This window comes from Oncorhynchus gorbuscha, linkage group LG20 (genome assembly GCF_021184085.1).
Source record: "Oncorhynchus gorbuscha isolate QuinsamMale2020 ecotype Even-year linkage group LG20, OgorEven_v1.0, whole genome shotgun sequence".
NCBI classification, from domain to species: Eukaryota; Metazoa; Chordata; class Actinopteri; order Salmoniformes; family Salmonidae; genus Oncorhynchus; species Oncorhynchus gorbuscha.
The window spans coordinates 30,160,182-30,181,114 of NC_060192.1; the positions used below are offsets into that span (position 1 = coordinate 30,160,182).

Genomic DNA, 20,933 nt, shown 5'->3' on the forward strand with positions numbered 1-20,933 from the left:
GTGGTATACTGTCCAAAATAGCACAGCTTGGCAATGTTGACAATCAGCATTCCGGGGCTCGAACCACCCAGTAAAAATGTCTGATATACTACGGCTGTCAGACAATCAGCATTCCGGGCTCAAACCACCCAGTTTGTAGTGTTCTCTACATCAGACACACCAAAACCACGTCAATATGTCAACGCTTTACTGCAATGAAAAATTACAGGTATACAGTATTCCACGTCACTTACACACATTTCAGAGGGCAATATGTAAACACGTCTCACTAAACACACGTTTGCAGTTCTGTTAGTGGCTTCACGCAACCTCCTGGTATTAGATGGTCTGTGAGCAGGGGGAGTAATCATAGTAATCACAGGTCATTCTGGGTTGGCTGAGTTTAAGCAACTTAATTCTCCATACACATCAAAGGCTTACCACCCAGAGCCCATGGCTGTAGAAGGACTCAGTGTCCAGAGAAGAGCCGACACTGGAGAGGGCCATGAAAAAACAAACAGCCAAAGTGTCTCCCTCGCCCATCACTGGTCCTGCTGTCTTTCTGCTGCCCACTCCACAGGGTGAGTATATTTCATAGCTTTCTTATGGTTTTAGGCATAAATCTAACGTTATGTGCATTCATTTATGTGTAGGTCAGGTGTGACCAATCACAGTGACATGTAATACTGCATATTAAGATATTATCTATCCATTTCGGTGCTTGTAGTTAATGTCATATACAGTTGAAGTCGGAAGTTTACATACACTTACGTTGGATACATTAAAACTCATATTTCATCCACTCCACACATTTCTTGTTCACAAACTATAGCTTTGGCAAGTTGGTTAGGACATCTACTTGTGTGCATGACAAGTCATTTTTCCAACAATTGTTCACAGACAGATTTTTTCACTTATAATTTACTGTATCGCAATTCCAGTGGGTCAGAAGTTTACATACACTAAGTTGACTGTGCCTTTAAACAGCTTGGAAAATTCCAGAAAATGATGTCATGGCTTTAGAAGCTTCTGATAAGCTAATTGACATCATTTGAGTCAATTGGAGGTGTACCTGTGGATGTATTTCAAGGCCTACCTTCAAACTCAGTGCCTCTTTGTTTGATACCATGGGACCACGCAGCTGTCATACCATTCAGGAAGGAGACGTGTTCCGTCTCCTAGAGACAGATGCTGGAGGAAACAGGTACAAAAGGATCTATATCCACAGTAATGGGTTTTCCAACTGGACAGTGAACCCAAGCATACTTCCAAAGTTGTAGCAAAATGGCTTAAGGACAACAAAATCAAGGTATTGGAGTGGCCATCACAAAGCCCTGACCTCAATCCTATAGAAAATTTGTGGATAGAACTGAAAAAGTGTGCGAGAGCAAGGAGGCCGACAAACCTGCTCAGTTACACCAACTCTGTCAGGAGGAACGGGCCAATATTCACCCAACTTATTGTGGGAAGCTTGTGGAAGGCTACCAAAAACATTTGACCCAAGGTAAACAATTTAAAGGCAATACTACTAAATACTAATTGAGTGTATGTAAACTTCTGACCCACTCGGAATGTGATGAAAGAAATAAAAGCTGAAATAAATGATTCCCTCTAATATTATTCTGACATTTCACTTTCTTAAAATAAAGTGGTGATCCTAACTGACCTAAAAAAAGGATGTTTTACTAGGATTAAATGTCAGGAATTGTGAAAAAAACTATGTTTAAATGTATTTGGCTAAGGTGTATGTAAACTTCTGACTTCAACTGTATATTTCTTCAGTATGAGAAAAGCACTGACACCTCAGGTTGGGGGAATAATTCCATGATATCTTGAAGATCCACCAAAAATAGGCAACTTGGGAGTAAAATTGTAATATGGGCTATATTCTTCTATTACCCTTTCCCATATGAGAATTATATCTTTATGCATCTATTATGTTATTGTTTTTTTGCCTTTGCCATGTAGAGCATGCTGAAAGACAGAGGGGACCCCAGCACGCGGCTGAAGATGGGCAGGATGGAGGGCAGGGTGGAGGGAAGGGTGGAGACCAGGCAGAAGAGTGTGTGGAGAAGAGAGAGGACAGTAAGAGCCGCTGTGCCCGCTGCCCGCTGAGAGCCATGTGTCGAGCTGTGTGGGGGCTGGTCCTTGGGTGCTGTGTGGCCCTGGCGTGGGCAGTGGGCACACACAGTGCCAAGCAGTCTCTGGAGCAGCTCCATGCCCCCTTCTTCACTATTTGGTTCTGCAGTACATGGAACCTCCTCCTCTTCCCCCTCTACTACCTGGGACACCTGCTAGGGGCAGAGCAGAGACAGTGGCCCACAGCCTGCTTCAGGTGAAACAACAGCTAAAGTGTCCTCTGACAAGCAGGTGTTGGGCCCATTTCAGGTTGAGAGAAGTTTCACAGGGCTATGTGTGGCAGGAAGTCATGATCACCTCTTGTTTTTGTTATTACACTCATCTATAATAATATAATATATGCCATTTAGCAGACGCTTTTATCCAAAGCGACTTACAGTCATGTGTGCATACATTCTACGTATGGGTGGTCCCGGGGATCGAACCCACTTTGGATAGAGTGTAATATAAGGATTTACAGTAACTTTAGATTTGTCAAATTACTAAATGAATGGTTTTCTTTTTAGGGAATATAGAAAACCTATTGCCACAAACCCTCTGTATCAGACAAGATATTTAAGACAAGCTGCTTTGTGCTTTAATCTGCAGCTCAACAAACAAACATCTTAAAAACAACCCTGCTGTTTATCCAGAGGATTGGTAGAGAGGTTGACCAGGTCACCAGGCGCCTGCCTCTGTCTTCCTGTGTCCCAGGCAGTGCAGTGGCTTCCTGGTGGAGGAGGACATGACAGTGAGAGTGCTCCTGAAGGGTGCAGCACCGTTCTCCGTGCTGTGGAGTCTCTCAGGCTACCTGTACCTGCTGGCTCTTTGTCGCATCTCAGCGGGAGACGCTAGCGCCATTCTCTGCTGTAGCCAGGGCTTCATCTTCCTCCTGTCCTGGATCGGACTCAACGACCGGTTCATGGGTGTACGGGTAAGAACTCCTCTGTCAGTGCTGGATAAAGGGGGAAGGGGGTGGATGGACAGTGCAACACAAAGCATCTACCAATGTAGATACTCATTTAAGCATCCAGATACTCACATCAAAGCTTCCATAAAAAAATTCTCAAATGTATAGATTTCCCTTGAGAGAGCGGTGCTTGTCGTTTAATTCAAAGGAAACGGTACTGTATTGAACGACCAGTTGAGGAACGTTGTGATTATGGCAGCCCAGAGAGCGATTGTGTATGGTGTGCTGCACAAGTTTTGAGATGTATAATGGTCAAACCCATATTGATCAGGCCACACCCCCCCCCCACCAATCAGGAGGGTCACACTTTATTTGGATAGTCCGGATTTTCCATCAGTAGATGGTCTACAGAGGGTCATACTGTCAACAAACTATCTGTTGATCAGCAACTGCTTGCCAAGACTATGGTTATGGTTAGGTTTAGAATACAGTTTAGGGTTAAGTTTAGGGTAAGGGTTAAGGTTAAGTTTAGGGTAAGGGTTAAGGTTAGTGTAAGGGTTAAGGTTAGGGTAAGGGTTAAGGTTAAGTTTAGGGTTTAAGGTTAGGGTAAGGGTTAAGGTTAGGGTAAGGGTTAAGGTTAAGGTTAAGTTTAGGGTAAGGGTTAAGGTTAGGGTAAGGGTTAAGTTTAGGGTAAGGGTTAAGTTTAGGGTAAGGGTTAAGGTTAGGGTAAGGGTTAAGGTTAAGTTTAGGGTAAGGGTTAAGTTTAGGTTTAGGGTTAAGTTTGGGGTATGGGTTAAGTTTAGGGTTAGGGTTAAGTTTAGGGTTAGGGTTAAGTTTAGGGTTAAGGTTAAGTTTAGGGTAAGGGTTAAGGTTAGGGTAAGGGTTAAGTTTAGGGTAAGGGTTAAGGTTAGGGTAAGGGTTAAGGTTAAGTTTAGGGTAAGGGTTAAGTTTAGGGTTACGGTTAAGTTTGGGGTAAGGGTTAAGTTTAGGGTTAGGGTTAGAGCTAGCGTTTGGGTTAGTACATTGACAGTTGAAATGTTACTGTAGAGTCTGTAGATACAGTAGTCCGTAGAGCATCTACAAATGGACGATCCAAGTCAAGTGTTACCAACCGGAGGGCAAACACACCTCAAAAGGCTGTTAAGAACGGTGCGGGAAACGGGTTGTTCAGTACAAACCGTCACACAATGTAGCAAATGTTCAACCGAACTGAATGCAACACAGCCAAGCTCTCACATGGTAATTGTTGACCAACTACGTATGTGGGGTTTGACTTTGATGAGTTTGAGTCAATTGATTAATGTGTACCTAACCTTTAAAAGGTGATGTTTATGGCTGAGCAAATCAAAGTGTTCCTTGTCATTAGTGTTGAGCTGTGATTTCTTCCTGTGTCTTTTTTCTCTATCAGATAGTGGCTGTAATTCTCTCCATCACAGGAATCGTCATGATGGCGTATGCTGATGGTTTCCATAGCGACTCAATCACAGGGGTGGCCCTGGCAGTAGGCTCAGCTTCAACCACTGCCCTATACAAGGTCATCGGCATTAAAGTCCTACTCAATTCTCTGTTTCGCTTCATTAATCGCATGATCTACTTAACAAAAGGCACATCTCATTAGGTGGTCCAGGTGTCCTCATGACATGGCACGAGGCAGACCTTTCCACTTGTATTCTCTGTTGCTCCCGCAAGCAGGCAGGGAGGCTGATGACATCAGAGGGCACCATCAGACCGACTCCTTCATTGGCCAACGCCTTGAAGTTTGCAGTTGTGTCGAAAAAACACTATTTAGCGCAAACATGTTTTTTTACCCTTAAGTGTGTCTACGTTACTGTATATACAGATGAAGTCGGAAGTTTACATACACTTAGTTTGGAGTCATTAAAACTAGTTTTTCAACCACTCCACAAATTTCTTGTTAACAAACTATAGTTTTGGTAAGTCGGTTACGACATCTACTTTGTGCATGACACAAGTCATTTTTTCAGCAATTGTTTACAGACAGATTATTTCACTTATAACTCACAGTATCACAATTCCAGTGGGTCAGAAGTTTACATACACTAAGTTGACCATGTCTTTATTACAGCTTGGAATATTCCAGAAATGATGTAATGGCTTTAGAAACTTCTGATAGGCTAATTTACATAATTTGAGTCAATTGGAGGTGCACCTGTGGATGTATTTCAAGGCCTACCTTCAAACTCAGTGCCTCTTGACTCTTTGCTTGACATCATGGGAAAGTCTAAGGAAATCAGCCAAGTCCTCAGAAAAAAAATTGTAGACCTCCACAAGTCTGGTTCATCCTTGGAAGCAATTTCCAAACGCCTTAAGGTACCGCATTCATCTGTACAAACAATGGTTCGCAAGTATAAACACCATGGGACCACGCAGCCGACATACTGCTCAGGAAGGAGACATGTTCTGTCTCCTAGAGATGAACGTACTTTGGTGCGAAAAGTGAAAATCAATCCCAGAACAACAGCAAAGGACCTTGTGAAGATGCCGGAGAAAACAGGTGTAAAAATATCTATATCCACAGTAAAGCGAGTCCTATAACCTGAAAGGCTGCTCAGCAAGGAAGAAGCCACTGCTCCAAAACCGCCATAAGAAATCCAGCCTACGGTTTGCAACTGCACATGGGGACAAAGATTGTACTTTTTGGAGAAATGTCCTCTGGTCTGATGAAACAAATATAGAACTGTTTGGCCATAATGACCATTGTTATATTTGGAGGAAAAAAGGGGAGGCTTGCAAGCCGAAGAACAACATCCCAACCGTGAAGTGGGGGGGGGGGGGGCAGCATCATGTTGTACCAAATACTAATTGAGTGTAAGTAAACTTCTTACCCACTGGGAATGTGATGAAATAAATAAAAGCTGAAATAAATCATTCTCTCTACTATTATTCTGACATTTCACATTCTTAAAATAAAGTGGTGATCCCCACAGACCGAAGACAGGGGATTTTTACTCGGATTAAATGTCAGGAATGGTGAAAAACTGAGTTTAAATGTATTTGGCTAAGGTGTATGTAAACTTCTGACTTCAACTGTATTGTTTTTCAACAGAAAACGTTTAAAAATAGCTGGAGTCTGTCTTTAGGTCTCCTTCCTTAAATCAAAATCTTAGCCGTTGTGGTGGGCAGACATAAGCACAAAGTATTCATGTCTGTTTTTATTCTTCAAGGTGTTGTTTAGAAAGCGAGTGGGAGAGGTGCAGCCGGGTACGGCCAGTGTTCTGCTGTCCTGTGTGGGGCTATGCTGCTGTGTCCTCCTCTCCTGGGTGTGTGTGATACTCTACCTCACACATGTGGAGTACTGGCCTCCAATCCAGTACATCCCCTGGGACGCATTGTGCGTGATGGCCTCCCTGCTCCTCGGTAACACTCCCCCGCTCATTTCTGTACAGATATTCTATTTTTATTTAACTAGGCACGTCAGCTAAGAACAAATTCATATTTACAATGACGGCCTACACGTCCAGATATTAAATTAGTTCATTTGAATAACTCTGTTTTTAACATTTCCTTCACTCTTGTCCCTCCTCTCTCACCATCAGCTTTCAATGTCTTGGTGAATCTAGGAAGTGTGCTTGCCTACCCCTCCCTTATTTCTCTTGGAATGTTACTGAGCATCCCAGCTAATTCAGGTACAGAAAGAACAATGATATTTATCTGCTTATAAAACTAGACACTATAAATCATGCTAAACAACGGTGTCATGAGAGATCTTCATACAGATCTTCCTGAAGTCATTGTGGGAATCTCAAACAGCATTCCACTATACCTGACCCCCTGCTGTATCTCTCCTCAGCAGTGGATTTCTATGTCGCTGCAGCCCCCCAGCTCAGCCAGGTCAGAGTGGCTGCAGCAGCTATCATCGGGGTGGGCTACCTCTTACTGCTGCTCCCTGGAGACTGGGATGACAGTGTTGTCCACTGGATAGAGGGTCTGTGGCAAGGAGGATGGAAAGAGGACAGTGTGGTTGGAGAAGATGGAGGAGCTGATGGAGGAGAAATTGCAAAGCCCAAGCCCAAGCCCAAACCAGCAGGCATTGCTGCCCTAACATGATGCTCTTTGGTTTTACATGACAGAACTTGGTGTCAAAAGTCTCTCAACCAAACCCAGGGACGCAACTTTGGTTTTAGAAGTGGGGGGGAATAACTTGGTGGAGGGTCTGGGGGTCCTCCCATTTTTGGGGGCATATAAAGCTAATTTCCTGCATTTCTGCACAATCTAATATGACCCATTGACCTTTCTAGCCATCTCTATTTAGAACAACATAAAGAAAGCAAAAATGACCAGTCATCAAGCTAGTTAAGATATCCTTATTAAATATGTTTAAGTGATTGAGAAGACTGAACTAGATAAATGGTAATTCAATAAGAAATAATGTGTTGCACCTTGAACCAACAGCCTAAAAAACGAACAACTCTTACAAATAAAGTACAAAGACTTTTGATTGTCTTTATTACATTTCAGCCAGACCGCCCAGCCAGCCCGAGCCACCTGCACTCCCAACCCCCATCAGTCTAGTCAATAACTCAACTCTCTCCCCAACAAAACTTCCTTCCCATCTTTTTTTTATGTCTCAAGGAAAGGTTTGAAAACAAAAGTGTTGTAAAAACACACACACACATTGACACACAGAAACAGTACACCCTAAATAAATCACATCATGCGTAATAGTACTGTAGCTCTTTTTATCTGCACACAATATAGCTGGGTCACCCCATCCTGCCCCTAGAGGTCCACGGCCCTGCAGCCCCCAACCCAACACACCCCACTCAGCTTTAAGATTTTAGTGAAACATTCATTATTGGTTTCAGGTGTGTTAGGCCAAGGTCAGAGTGACAACCAACAGTACGGCAGACCCCCAAGGCCAGGACTGAGGAATGAGCAGCCCAGCAGCTCGGGATTTCCTAAATAGTTATCTCCCCTGACATGGCATGTTTTCAATAAAGACACCCTTTGTCATACTGTATTCCATATAAGGTATCCATACTTTATGAAAGTTGCACAGTATACCCTTAGTCTAGTAATAAATACTAGTGTGTCTTGGGGCGGCGGCGTAGCCTAGTGGTTAGAGCGTTGGACTAGTAACCGAAAGGTTGCGAGTTCACACCCCCGAGCTGACAAGGTACAAATCTGTCGTTCTGCCCCTGAACAGGCAGTTAACCCACTGTTCCCAGGCCGTCATTGAAAATAAGAATGTGTTCTTAACTGACTTGCCTGGTTAAATAAAGGTTAAATAAAAAATAAAAAATAAATAAATAAAGTGTATCTAGTGATACATAACTTGACATTTCTTCCATCCATTGTGGGAGGATAACCAACCTTCCAATTAATGGCAATGCATCGGGAGGTCCATGGGGCGATGCACATTTGGCTCTGCGTCGTCTGGGTTAGGGAGGGTTTGGCCAGCAGGTATATCCTTGTCTCATCGCACACTAGCGACTCCTGTGGCGGGCCGGGCGCAGTACATGCTGACCAGGTCACCAGGTGTTTCCTCCGACATATTGGTGTGTCTGGCTTCTGGGTTGGATGTGTGTTGTGTCAAGAAGCTTGGTTGGGTTGTGTTTCGGAGGACGCATGGCTCTCGACCTTTGCCTCTCCCGAGTCCGTACGGGAGTTGCAGCGATGAGACAAGACTGTAACTACTACCAATTGGGGAGAAAAAAGGGTTTAAAGAAATAGTTTCAATCTTTGAAGCTTCTTGCTTGCCCAGTGTTTGCTACACTGAAAAAATAGTGTTGTATCTGCAAGAATTCACCTCAGCTCCATCCCAGACTTCCCTGGCTGCTTGACTCTGTCACCATCTTTTTCTCAGATGTGCTCAGAAATACTAAGAGGCATGACAAAGACATTGGTGTACATTTCTACATTATATTATCCATGATTTTAATCAATGGTTCAAAAATTGAAATTCCCAGATCCCAGACTAGCCACCTCAAGATGGAACTTTGTATTCATTCACTGGTTGTTATAATATACTGCAAAATTCACCTGAGTTCTGTAGACTGGTCTTCCCTGGCTGTCTGACCCTGCTGGGACACCTGTCATCATCTGATCCTGCTTGATGTGTACTGTAGTGTTGTGTACTGACTGCACCAAGAAGCCTGAATAGCTGCTTATATCGTGTCAGTGTGAAAGGAAGGGAATTAGCTAGGGAAACTGCCAGATAAATCATGTTACATTGCTATACTGACTAATAAAAACTCTGGGTTTAATCATTTGATTCAGGTCTAGTGTGATTGAGGCAAAAATAATACCTACAGTTAGTGAGCTAGCTAGCTGTCAGTTTTCCTAGCCAACTTTTGGCTAGCTCTGCTAGCTAATGGTACATCATCAAATGTACATATGTTGAAACAGGACAAAACAAAGGCAACAAAACATTTTCATACACACAACAGCTGTTAGATATTGCTACCTGACAGATACAGCAGCTAGAGGCTAGCTAGAGCTGAACTGGCTGTGGTAGCTGCTAGCAGTTCATTCACTTCAGCTGAGAGGGGATGAAAAATTTGCTAATGTTAGTTACACTTCTAGCTCAGCACAGGGAATCATTTGTTATTTTTTTCTGTCAAACAGCAGTTACCTTGCCAGCTAGATCAGTTAACTAAAGAGTAGCCCATTTCTGCTCTCCTTGCTTTTATAACTCGGAGAAAAAGCGCAACAAAGACAGCAGCTGCTTCTGTTCAGAAGTTTAGCCTTAACACAGCCTGTCTGCAAGCTCTGTGCTTTCTGTCTGGTCCTAAATCCAGCTCAAACCGGAAAATTGCCTACCTGACTGCTCTGAGGCGTTTACACGGTCCTAAAGCACACCTAAGCTAAGTTTTGTATCACCGTGCAATGATAAAACTGGGAAGGACAAAAATGCAATTTCAGAATTTTGCGGGGTCATGTCCGCCAAGCCCCAGTGAATATTGCGCCCCTGACCAAAATAATGAATTGTCTTGTGTCTTTCGGAACTAAAGTGCCAGATGACCATAAGCCTGTATATTAAAATATTGTGGATGTTTCTCTACGAGGCGTACTCAGTACCCCAAGGGCATGAGATATGTGTTAGATACCCTCAAATACAGAGTATATCTGTATTTCGTTATGCAGAAAACAAAAGTTAGATCTCTTTTACTTTAATGATTAATTCTTCATATTTAAAAATATTTTATATTTTTCTTTGTAATAGTTTTTTTGCATTCCAAAAAACATAACTTACAAGACACACAAACAATGACTACATCTCATCTGCCCAGACACTCATCCTCATACCCCATCACAATCTTGGTTCCAATAGTTTATATATTTTTAAAGAGATTGTCAGTTGGATAGGCTCTTTGCAAGGTTTAGTAAATCTTACCTGTCATATGAACATCTTTTTCTGACTCAAATAGGATTCCCTCAAGATTTCTCTGATGTCCAAAAGATTTCAAATCTAAATGACGTCATATGTAACTTTTAATGTATTTGAAACTATCTACATTGGTCAGTCCAAAAGTATTGTTTTATTCTGTGATGGAAATAAATGTATTTCCTGTTACCAAATTCATTTACGGTTTCTATGCATTTTGTTTTCCATGTGGGCCAATTTACCGATGAATGTTTAACAGCTATCTAAGGATTGTTCCATAAGGTTGTGTTTCTAGGGAGTGATATTGGTCCTTGTAAAATAGTGCTCATATAGTGCTCTTAACTAGGAAGTTGTTAATGTTCTTAGCTTTATCCTTTGAAAATAGACTCATAAAAAGATTTTGGGATGAGCATGTACATCTTCAATATGTACCCATTGTTCCTCTTTAGTGCATTTAACTATATATCGCAAGGCTTGGGTGGCGAGTTGATACAATTCCAAGTCTGGAAGGTTAAAACCACCCTCAGACTTACAAAAATGTGAAACTTTGCTTTTTATCATATGAATTTTATTTGCCCATATAAAGTATTTTTGGTTATTACCAAAAATAAATAGTAAAACTTTGGCAGCCATGCCATTCTAACAAGATTTATTCTACCTGTAAGATTTCTTGAAACTAAATAGACAAAATATTATTTTAGTGTTACGATGCTTTTGGGAAACTCAGCCCTGGATGCCCAGATAGCTAGCAACGCACGGTTACATGCACACAATAATTATTATTAGTTATTAAAGTGGCTATGCATAGATAGTAACAGAGAGTAGCAGCAGCGTGGGGTGGGTGGGTGGGTGGGTGGGGGGCAATGCAAATAGTCTGGGTAGCCTTTTGATTAGCTGTTCAGGAGTCTTATGGCTTGGGGGTAGAAGCTGTTTAGAAGCCGCTTCGAGTTCGACTTGGCGCTCCGGTACCACTTGCCGGGCAGTAGCAGAGAGAACAGTCTATGACTAGGGTGGCTGGAGTCTTAGACGATTTCTAGGGCCTTCCTCTGACACCACCTGGTATAGAGGTCCTGAATGGCAGGAAGCTTGGCCCTGGTGATATACTGGGCCGTACGCACTACCCTCTGTAGTGCCTTGCGTTCGTAGGCCGAGCAGATGCCATACCAAGCAATGATGCAAGCCGTCACTTTGCTCTCGATTGTGCAAATGTAGATCCTTTTGAGGATCTGAGGACCCATGCCAAATCTTTTCAGCCTCCCGAGGGGGAATAGGTTTTCACGACTGTCTTGGTGTGCTTGGACCATGTTAGTTTGTTGGTGATGTACATGCCAAGGAACTTGATGCTCTCAACATGCTCCACTACAGTCCTGTCAATGAGAATGGGGGCGTGCTTGGTCCTCCTTTTCCTGTAGTCTCCTTTGTCTTGATCATGTTGAGGGAGAGGTTGTTGTCCTTGCACCACACGGTCAGGTCTCTGACCTGCTCCGTATAGGCTGTCTCTTTGTTGTCCGTGATCAGGCCTCTGAGGGGCCCCCGTGTTTAGGATCAGTGTGGCGGATGTGTTGTTACCTACCCTTAACACCAGGGGGCGGCCCATCAGGAAATCCAGGATCCAGTTGCAGTGGGAGGTGTTGATGAGCTTTGAGGGCACCATGGTGTTGAATGCTGAGCTGTAGTCAATGAATAGCGTTCTCAAATAGGTGTTCCTTTTGTCCAGGTTGGAAAGGGCAGTGTGGAGTGCAATAGCTAGCATCATCTGTGGATCTGTTGGTGCGGTATGCAAATTGGAGTGGGTCTAGTTTTTCTGGGATAATGGTGTTGATGTGAGCCATGACCAGCCTTTCAAAGCATTTCATGGCTACAGATGTAACGGATGTGAAACGGCTAGCTTAGTTAGCGGTGCGCGCTAAATAACATTTCAATCGGTGACATCACTTGCTCTGAGACCTTGAAGTAGTAGTTCCCCTTGCTCTGCAAGGGCCGCGGCTTTTGTGGGCGATGGGTAACGATGCTTCGAGGGTGACTGTTGTCGATGTGTGCAGAGGGTCCCTGGTTCGCACCCGGGTATGGGCGAGGGGACGGTCTAAAGTTATACTGCACCAATTGATGCTGTTGATCCGGATCACTGGTTGCTGCGGAAAAGGAGGAGGTCAAAAGGGGGGTGAGTGTAACGGATGTGAAACGGCTAGCTTAGTTAGCAGTGCGAGCTAAATAGCGTTTCAATCGTTGACGTCACTTGCTCTGAGACCTTGAAGTAGTAGTTCCCCTTGCTCTGCAAGGGCCGTGGCTTTTGTGGAGCGATGGGTAACGATGCTTCGTGGGTGACTGTTGTCGATGTGTGCAGATGGTCCCTGGTTCGCGCCCGGGTATGGGCGAGGGGACGGTCTAAAGTTATACTGTTACACAGACGTGAGTGCTATGGGTCGGTATTCATTTAGATAGTTTACCTTATTGTTCTTGGGCATAGGGACTATGGTGGTCTGCTTGAAACATGTTGGTATTACGGACTCAGACAGGGAGAGATTGAAAATGTCAGTGAAGTCACTTGCCTGTTGGTCAGCGCATGCTCAAAGTACACGTCCTGGTAATCCGTCTGGCCCCGTGGCCTTGTGAATGTTGACCTGTTTAAAGGTCTTACTCACATCGGCTGCAGAGAGAGTGTGATCACATAGTCTTCCGGAACAGCTGATGCTCTCATGCGTGTTTCAGTGTTACTTGCCTCGAAGCGAGCATAGAAGTTATTTAGCTCGTCTGGTAGGCTCGGGTCACTGGGCCGCTCTCATCTGTTCTCCCCTTTGTAGTCTGTAATAGTTTACAACCCTGCCACATCCGACGAGCGTCAGAGCCGGTGTAGAACGATTCAATCTTGGTCCTGTATTGACGCTTTGCCTGTTTGATGGTTTGTCGGAGGGCATAGCGGGATTTCTTATAAGCTTCCGGGTTAGAGTCCCGCTTCTTGAAAGCAGCAGCTCTAGCCTTTAGCTCAGTGCAAATGTCGCCTGTAATCCATGTTTTCTGGTTGGGGAATGTACGTACAGTCACTGTGGGGACGACGTCCTCGATGCACTTATTGATGAAGCCAGTGACTGATGTGGTGTACTCCTCAATGCCATCGGAAGAATACTGGAACATATTCCAGTCTGCAAAACAGGACTGTAGTTTAGCATCTGCTTCATCTGACCACTTTTTTATAGACCGAGTAACTGTGCTTCCTGCTTTAATTGTTGCTTGTAAGCAGGAATCAGGAGGATAGAGTAATGGTCAGATTTGCCAAATGGAGGGTGAAGGAGAGCTTTGTACGCATTCTGTGTAATAGCTCAAATATAGTTCAGTATCAAAAGTAAAATAATGAATCATTTTCAATTCCTGATATTAAGCAAACTAGATGACACAATTTTCTTTTTTTTCTTTTTATTATTTAGGGATAGCTAGGGGCACACTCAGACACCATTTACAAAAGAAGCATTTGCATTTAGTGAGTCCGCCAGATCAGAGGCAATATGACCAGGGACGTTCTCTTGATAAGTGTGTGAATTTGAACTTTTTCCTGTCCTGTTAAGCAGTCATTTTTGGTGTCAGGGAAATTGTATGGAGTAAAAAATACAAGATTTTATCTAGTGAAGTAAAAGTAAAAGTTGTCAAAAAATATATAGTAAAGTACAGATACACAAAAAACGACTTAAGTAGTACTATAAAGTATTTTTACTTAAGTACTTTATACCTGTCATGTTTTGTCATTGATTATCATGTCTTGTCCCTGTGCTTCCCCTTCTATTCGTTTCCCTCTGCTGGTCTTATTAGGTTCTTTCCCTCTTTCTATCCCTCTCTCTCCCCCTCCCTCTCTCACTCTCTCGCTCTCTCTTCTCTCTATCGTTCCGTTCCTGCTCCCAGCTGTTCCTATTCCCCTAATCAATCATTTAGTCTTCCCACACCTGTTCCCGATCCTTTTCCCTGATTAGAGTCCCTATTTCTCTCCTTGTTTTCCGTTCCTGCCCTGTCGGATCCTTGTCTATTATTCACCGTGCTGTGTCTATGTATCGCCCTGTCGTGTCGTGTTTCCCTCAGATGCTGCGTGGTGAGCAGGTGTCTGAGTCTGCTACGTTCAAGTGCCTTCCCGAGGCAACCTGCAGTTCTTGATCAAGTCTCCAGTCTGTTCTCGTCATTACGAGTAGAATTATGCCTTTTGATTGTAAAGTTACTTTACTGGATTAAAAACTCTGTTTTCGCCAAGTCGCTTTTGGGTCCTCATTCACCTGCATAACAATACCACTGTGTGCATGTAAACGTAGGCTACTCAATGAAACTGCCATGAGGTGAATTGTAAGTGGCTCCTTTCAGCTCGTTTGATCTTGTTTTTGATACCATGTCTTGTTTTGTGATGTTTTGACTGATGTCACATCTGTGCTAATATGGCTCAAATGCGCTAGTTAGCTAGCTAGCTAACCAGAAACTGTAATAATTAATTTGAGAGACAAGTGCTCATTTTGCAAATGTATTTATCTTTTCAATAAACATTAGAGACGAAATGCAGATAACCTGTTTTTGACTACCTTAATTAACCGCCCAACGCATCGATTGGTGGTGCAGTTAAACATTCTAATGCCTTGGGCTAAATCAGGGCCACACAGAGGGGTTCTGGGTAGCCTTGAACAAATCTACTTTGCAACAAAAGTATACACCTTAAGCTATGGGCTTTAAAAAATAACGTACCTGTACAATGTCAGATATAGAGCTGAAATGTATTCAATATTAAGTTTGCATCCCAATATTACACTTCATGTACATCACAGAAAGGGGAAATATGCCAAAACCATTTGAAATAGAAACACCGGATTGCCGGCAAAAAGTGTATTCATTCTGAAATTATGAAAGATATTAATAATGTTCCACCCAGGAGGCCACTAGAGGGCACTTTGGGCATTCCACTGCAGGAAATGGATCTATGACAACAACTAGCCATCACATATTGGGTCAATCTTCAAGGTCATAAGGTTACACAACTTACAAAAAAGGTGCTACTAGAGTGCTGGGAACATGAACGAAATCTGAATAGATGTTTTGGGTGGATAGGCAAAGGCATGGCGAGAGATGGGATTGTTTTGGGAGGAGTTTAGCCCCTCTGTAGTTCTTCCTGCTATCCCACCTTGGTTGCTCCCTCAGCCAGTGATCTAGGGTAGCTTGAGACGGTAAGAGATGAGAGAGTAAGAACTGAGAGAGTAAGAGCTGAGACGGTAAGAGCTGTTGAGGAAGGAGTGGATTCAGTTGTAAGTGAACATTTAAGAACTCAGTAGTATCCTTTCTTTAATATATTCACAGATGGATGTAAGGACCCTAAATCAGGAAGGACAGGTGCAGCTTTTAGTATTACTGAGTTTAAAGTGGCTGTGACAAAAAGAGCAATGGATAATTTATCCGTATACACAATGGAGTTGCTGGCCATACTCTTGGCTGCAGAGTGTGTGGAGGAGGTGAGGCCAGACAGGGTAGTCATCTGCTCTGACTCTTGTGCAGCACTCATTTGTGTATCAGAGCAGACAGGGTGTATTGTATGAGGATTTGCAGTGCTTGTATAGGGTGAGACAAATAGTGGTATTTGTGATGTTCCTCTGGGTACCAGCTCATGTGGGAGTAGAGGGGAATGAGGAGGTGGATGTTATCACCAAGCAGGCTCTCAAACATCCAAATGTTGAAATGGAGCTGTCAATCAGTAAAGCAGACGCCAAGGGGTTAATAAGAACAGTGGTTAAAAACAAATTATAAGAGTTTTGGAAAAAGGATGGAAAGGGAAGACAACTGGACCTAAGGAAGGCTTTTGATACTGTTAACCATGAGATTCTCATCACAAAATTGTCAAAGTTCAACTTTTCCCCTGATGCCTTGAGATGGATGAAATCATACCTTGAAGGCAGAACTCAGTGTGACAGAGTGAGTGAGCTGTCGCCCACTCTTAGCTATGATGTGGGCGTGCCCCAAGGGCCAATACTGGGGCCCCTCCTGTTCAGCCTGTACATTAATGATCTGCCTTCTGTCTGTACTGGATCTAAAGTTCAAATGTATACAGATGACACAGTGATATATGTGCATGCAAAGAGCAAACAACAAGCTGCACAAGAACTCACTACTGTAATGGTCCAGGTTACAAAGTGGCTCAGTGACTCGTGTTTGCATCTCAATGTGAAAAAAAACTGTTTGCATGTTCTTCACAAAGAGGGCAACAGATGCTACTGAGCCAGATGTCTATGTGTCAGGGGTGAATCTCCAGGTGGTATCTGATTTTAAGTACCTTGGCATCATACTTGATTCCAACCTCTCTTTTAAAAAGCATGTGAAAAAGGTAATTCAAATAACAAAATTCAACCTGGCTAATTTCCGATTAATACTAAAGTGTTTGACTACAGAGATAGCAAAACTGTACTTCAAATCTATGATACTCCCCCACTTAACATACTGCTTGACTAGTTGGGCCCAAGCTTGCTGTACAACATTAAGACCTATTCAGTCTGTCTACAAACAGGCTCTCAAAGTGCTTGATAGGAAGCCCGATAGCCATCATCACTGTTACATCCTCAGAAAGCATGAGCTCCTGAGTTGGGAAAATCTTGTGCAATACACCGATGCATGTCTTGTATTCAAGATCCTAAATGGCCTGGCTCCCCCTCCACTCAGTATTTTTGTTAAACAGAAAACCCAAACATATGGCAGCAGATCCACAAGGTCTGCCATGAGAGGTGACTGTATAGTTCCCTTAAGGAAAAGCAACTTTATTAAATCTGTTTTCTCTGTGAGAGCTTCCCATGTCTGGAATACACTGCCGCCAGACACACTTAACTGCACCACATATCACACTTTCACAAAATGCTTGAAGACCCTGGGTCTCGACCCCGCCCTGTGCAACTGGGTACTGGACTTCCTGACGGGCCGCCCCAGGTGGTGAGGGTAGGCAACAACATCTCCTCCCCGCTGATCCTCAACACTGGGGCCCCACAAGGGTGCGTTCTGAGCCCTCTCCTGTACTCCCTGTTCACCCACGACTGCGTGGCCACGCACGCCTCCAACTCAATCATCAAGTTTGCGGACGACACAACAGTGGTAGGCTTGATTACCAACAACGACGAGACGGCCTACAGGGAGGAGGTGAGGACCCTCGGAGTGTGGTGTCAGGAAAATATCCTCACACTCAACGTCAACAAAACTAAGGAGATGATTGTGGACTTCAGGAAACAGCAGAGGGAACACCCCCCTATCCATATTGTTGGAATAGTAGTGGAGAGGGTAGCAAGTTTTAAGTTCCTCGGCATACACATCACAGACAAACTGAATTGGTCCACTCACACAGACAGCATCGTGAAGAAGGCGCAGCAGCGCCTCTTCAACCTCAGGAGGCTGAAGAAATTTGGCTTGTCACCAAAAGCACTCACAAACTTCTACAGATGCACAATCGAGAGCATCCTGGCGGGCTGTATCACCGCCTGGTTTGGCAACTGCTCCGCCCTCAACCGTAAGGCTCTCCAGAGGGTAGTGAGGTCTGCACAACGCATCACCGGGGGCAAACTACCTGCCCTCCAGGACACCTACACCACCCGATGTTACAGGAAGGCCATAAAGATCATCAAGGACATCAACCACCCGAGCCACTGCCTGTTCACCCCTGCCTGTTCACCCCGCTATCATCCAGAAGGCGAGGTCAGTACAGGTGCATCAAAGCTGGGACCGAGAGACTGAAAAACAGCTTCTATCTCAAGGCCATCAGACTGTTAAACAGCCACCACTAACATTGAGTGGCAGCTGCCAACACACTGACACTGACACTCAACTCGACTCAACTCCAGCCACTTTCATAATGGGAATTGATGGGTAATGATGTAAATATATCACTTGCCACTTTAAACAATGCTACCTTATATAATGTTACTTACCCTGCATTATTCATCTCATATGCATACGTATATACTGTACTCTATATCATCGACTGCATCCTTATGTAATACATGTATCACTAGCCACTTTAACTATGCCACTTTGTTTACATACTCATCTCATATGTATATACTGTACTCGATACCATCTACTGTATCTTGCCTATGCTGCTCTGTACCATCACTCATTCATATATCCTTATGTACATATTCTTTATCCCCTTACACATCCCCTTCTTTATCCCCTTATAAGACAGTAGTTTTGGAATTGTTAGTTAGATTACTTGTTGGTTATTACTGCATTGTCGGAACTAGAAGCACAAGCATTTCACTACACTCGCATTAACATCTGCTAACCATGTGTATGTGACAAATAAAATTAGATTAGATTTGATTTGACATGGCTAAAGGGCAATCAGATTTGTGAACATGGTCCCTAGGTGTGTGTTGCTGCTTTCCATGTTGTCTGTTGTCTGTAGCTTGTGAGGTGTGGAAACACTGTTGCTTTTATGAATTTTGTCTTGCTGCTTTTTGTTCTATGTTGCTATGTCTGTATGCTACGTCTTATTTATCCTATGTTGCTCTGTCTGTATGCTACGTCTTGCTTGTCCTATGTTGCTCTGTCTGTATGCTACGTCTTATTTATCCAATGTTGCTCTGTCTGTATGCTATGTCTTGCTTGTCCTATGTTGCTCTGTCTGTATGCTACGTCTTGCTTGTCTATGTTGCTCTGTCTGTATGCTACGTCTTGCTTGTCCTATGTTGCTCTGTCTGGATGCTACGTCTTGCTTGTCCTATGTTGCTCTGTCTGTATGCTATGTCTTGCTTGTCCTATGTTGCTCTGTCTGTATGCTATGTCTTGCTTTTCCTATGTTGCTCTGTCTGTATGCTATGTCTTGCTTGTCCTATGTTGCTCTGTCTGTATGCTATGTCTTGCTTGTCCGATGTTGCTCTGTCTGTATGCTACGTCTTGCTTGTCCTATGTTGCTCTGTCTGTATGCTACGTCTTATTTATCCAATGTTGCTCTGTCTGTATGCTATGTCTTGCTTGTCCTATGTTGCTCTGTCTGTATGTATGCTACGTCTTGCTTGTCCTATGTTGCTCTGTCTGTATGCTACGTCTTGCTTGTCCTATGTTGCTCTGTCTGTATGCTATGTCTTGCTTGTCCTATGTTGCTCTGTCTGTATGCTATGTCTTGTTTGTCCTATGTTGCTCTGTCTGTATGCTACGTCTTGCTTGTCTATGTTGCTCTGTCTGTATGCTACGTTTGCTTGTCCTATGTTGCTCTGTCTGTATGCTACGTCTTGCTTGTCCTATGTTGCTCTGTCTGTATGCTATATCTTGCTTGTCCTATGTTTCTCTGTCTGTATGCTATGTCTTGCTTGTCCTATGTTGCTCTGTCTGTATGCTACGTCTTGCTTGTCCTATGTTGCTCTGTCTGTATGCTACGTCTTGCTTGTCCTATGTTGCTCTGTCTGTATGCTACGTCTTGCTTGTCCTATGTTGCTCTGTCTGTATGCTATGTCTTGCTTGTCCTATGTTGCTCTGTCTGTATGCTACGTCTTGCTTGTCCTATATTGATCTGTCTGTATGCTATGTCTTGCTTGTCCTATGTTGATCTGTCTGTATGCTACGTCTTGCTTGTCCTATGTTGCTCTGTCTGTATGCTACGTCTTGCTTGTCCTATGTTGCTCTGTCTGTATGCTACGTCTTGCTTGTCCTATGTTGCTCTGTCTGTATGCTACGTCTTGCTTGTCCTATGTTGCTCTGTCTGTATGCTATGTCTTGCTTGTCCTATGTTGCTATTGTCTATATTGTAATTGTTTTTAATAACCTGCCCAGGGACTGTGGTTGAAAATTAGCCGGCTTGTTAATACTGGCACATTTACTGAAACGTTAATGTGCACTGTCCCTGTAAAAATAAAATAAAATAAAACTACATAAGATCCAGGAAAAGGTGGGGGCAGGGAGGTCCTCAGGTTGAGAGAGAAGGGTAATTAAAAGGCTGAGACGGACACACGAGGCTCAACACTACATAGATATTGGTAGGAAAACATCCGACTGGGAGGTGTGGTCATTGTCAGGAGGAGATGGAGACAGTGGAACATGTTCTATTTCAGTGGCAGAAATATGGGAGGGAAAGGGAGAGATTGTTATTAGATTTAAGGAGTAATGGGGTTGAAGAGCCAAGGGGATGTAGTATTTAATTGTGTTTTTCTTTATGGAGACGAGAATAATGGGTAGGATTTAGACCTTCCCTGTCTCTGGTCCACACTCCAGTCAGTTGGTTGTGGTAAATGAACCTTAAAGTTGGTTGCCATATATAATCCACAGATGAAGAAGAAGAAGATCGCGAGACTTTCGGGAACGCTTGCAAAGCAGACCAGGCTGAGGTTTGAGAAATCAATGAGAGAAGTGAAACATTATTCTTTAGCGGTCAATTTTCTCGAAATCTAAAGGCACAACCTAGGTTCGAGACAATGTCTTGTGTAGTTGAACATGTTATTACTCCAACCTCGTAAAAGTGACAAACCGACACGTTTTAATTTTTGTAAAAAACAACTTTATATTAAAGGAGTGCCGTTGATTTGATGGTCTGCACATGCGCAATCCGAAAGATTAGACCCGATGACGTTTCTGCGCATGAGTTAAAGTAGCCAA

At 43.4% G+C, this 20,933-nt stretch overlaps 1 protein-coding gene across 2 annotated transcripts; it reads left to right on the plus strand.

Annotated features, from left to right (window-relative positions):
• Positions 1–431: 431 nt before the first annotated feature.
• LOC124007388 (putative thiamine transporter SLC35F3) lies at positions 432–8,480 on the plus strand. Of its 2 annotated transcripts, none has more exons than XM_046317893.1 (7): positions 432–560; positions 1,948–2,314; positions 2,812–3,031; positions 4,416–4,541; positions 6,193–6,385; positions 6,565–6,654; positions 6,819–8,480. In XM_046317893.1, exons 1-7 carry the CDS (start codon positions 485–487, stop codon positions 7,073–7,075), a joined length of 1,329 nt encoding a protein of 442 aa, XP_046173849.1. In that variant the 5' UTR covers positions 432–484; the 3' UTR covers positions 7,076–8,480. The 2 variants fall into 2 exon arrangements, with proteins under 2 accessions (XP_046173849.1, XP_046173850.1); XM_046317894.1 differs by having other exon boundaries at positions 6,822–8,480.
• Positions 8,481–20,933: the final 12,453 nt, after the last annotated feature.

Coding starts and splice junctions, on each gene's coding strand:
- LOC124007388 (XM_046317893.1), top strand. CDS start 485: ATGAAAAAACAAACAGCCAAAGTGTCTCCCTCGCCCATCACTGGTCCT. Junction 561..1,947: donor TCTGCTGCCCACTCCACAGG/GTGAGTATATTT, acceptor TTTGCCATGTAG/AGCATGCTGAAAGACAGAGG. Junction 4,542..6,192: donor CAACCACTGCCCTATACAAG/GTCATCGGCATT, acceptor TTATTCTTCAAG/GTGTTGTTTAGAAAGCGAGT.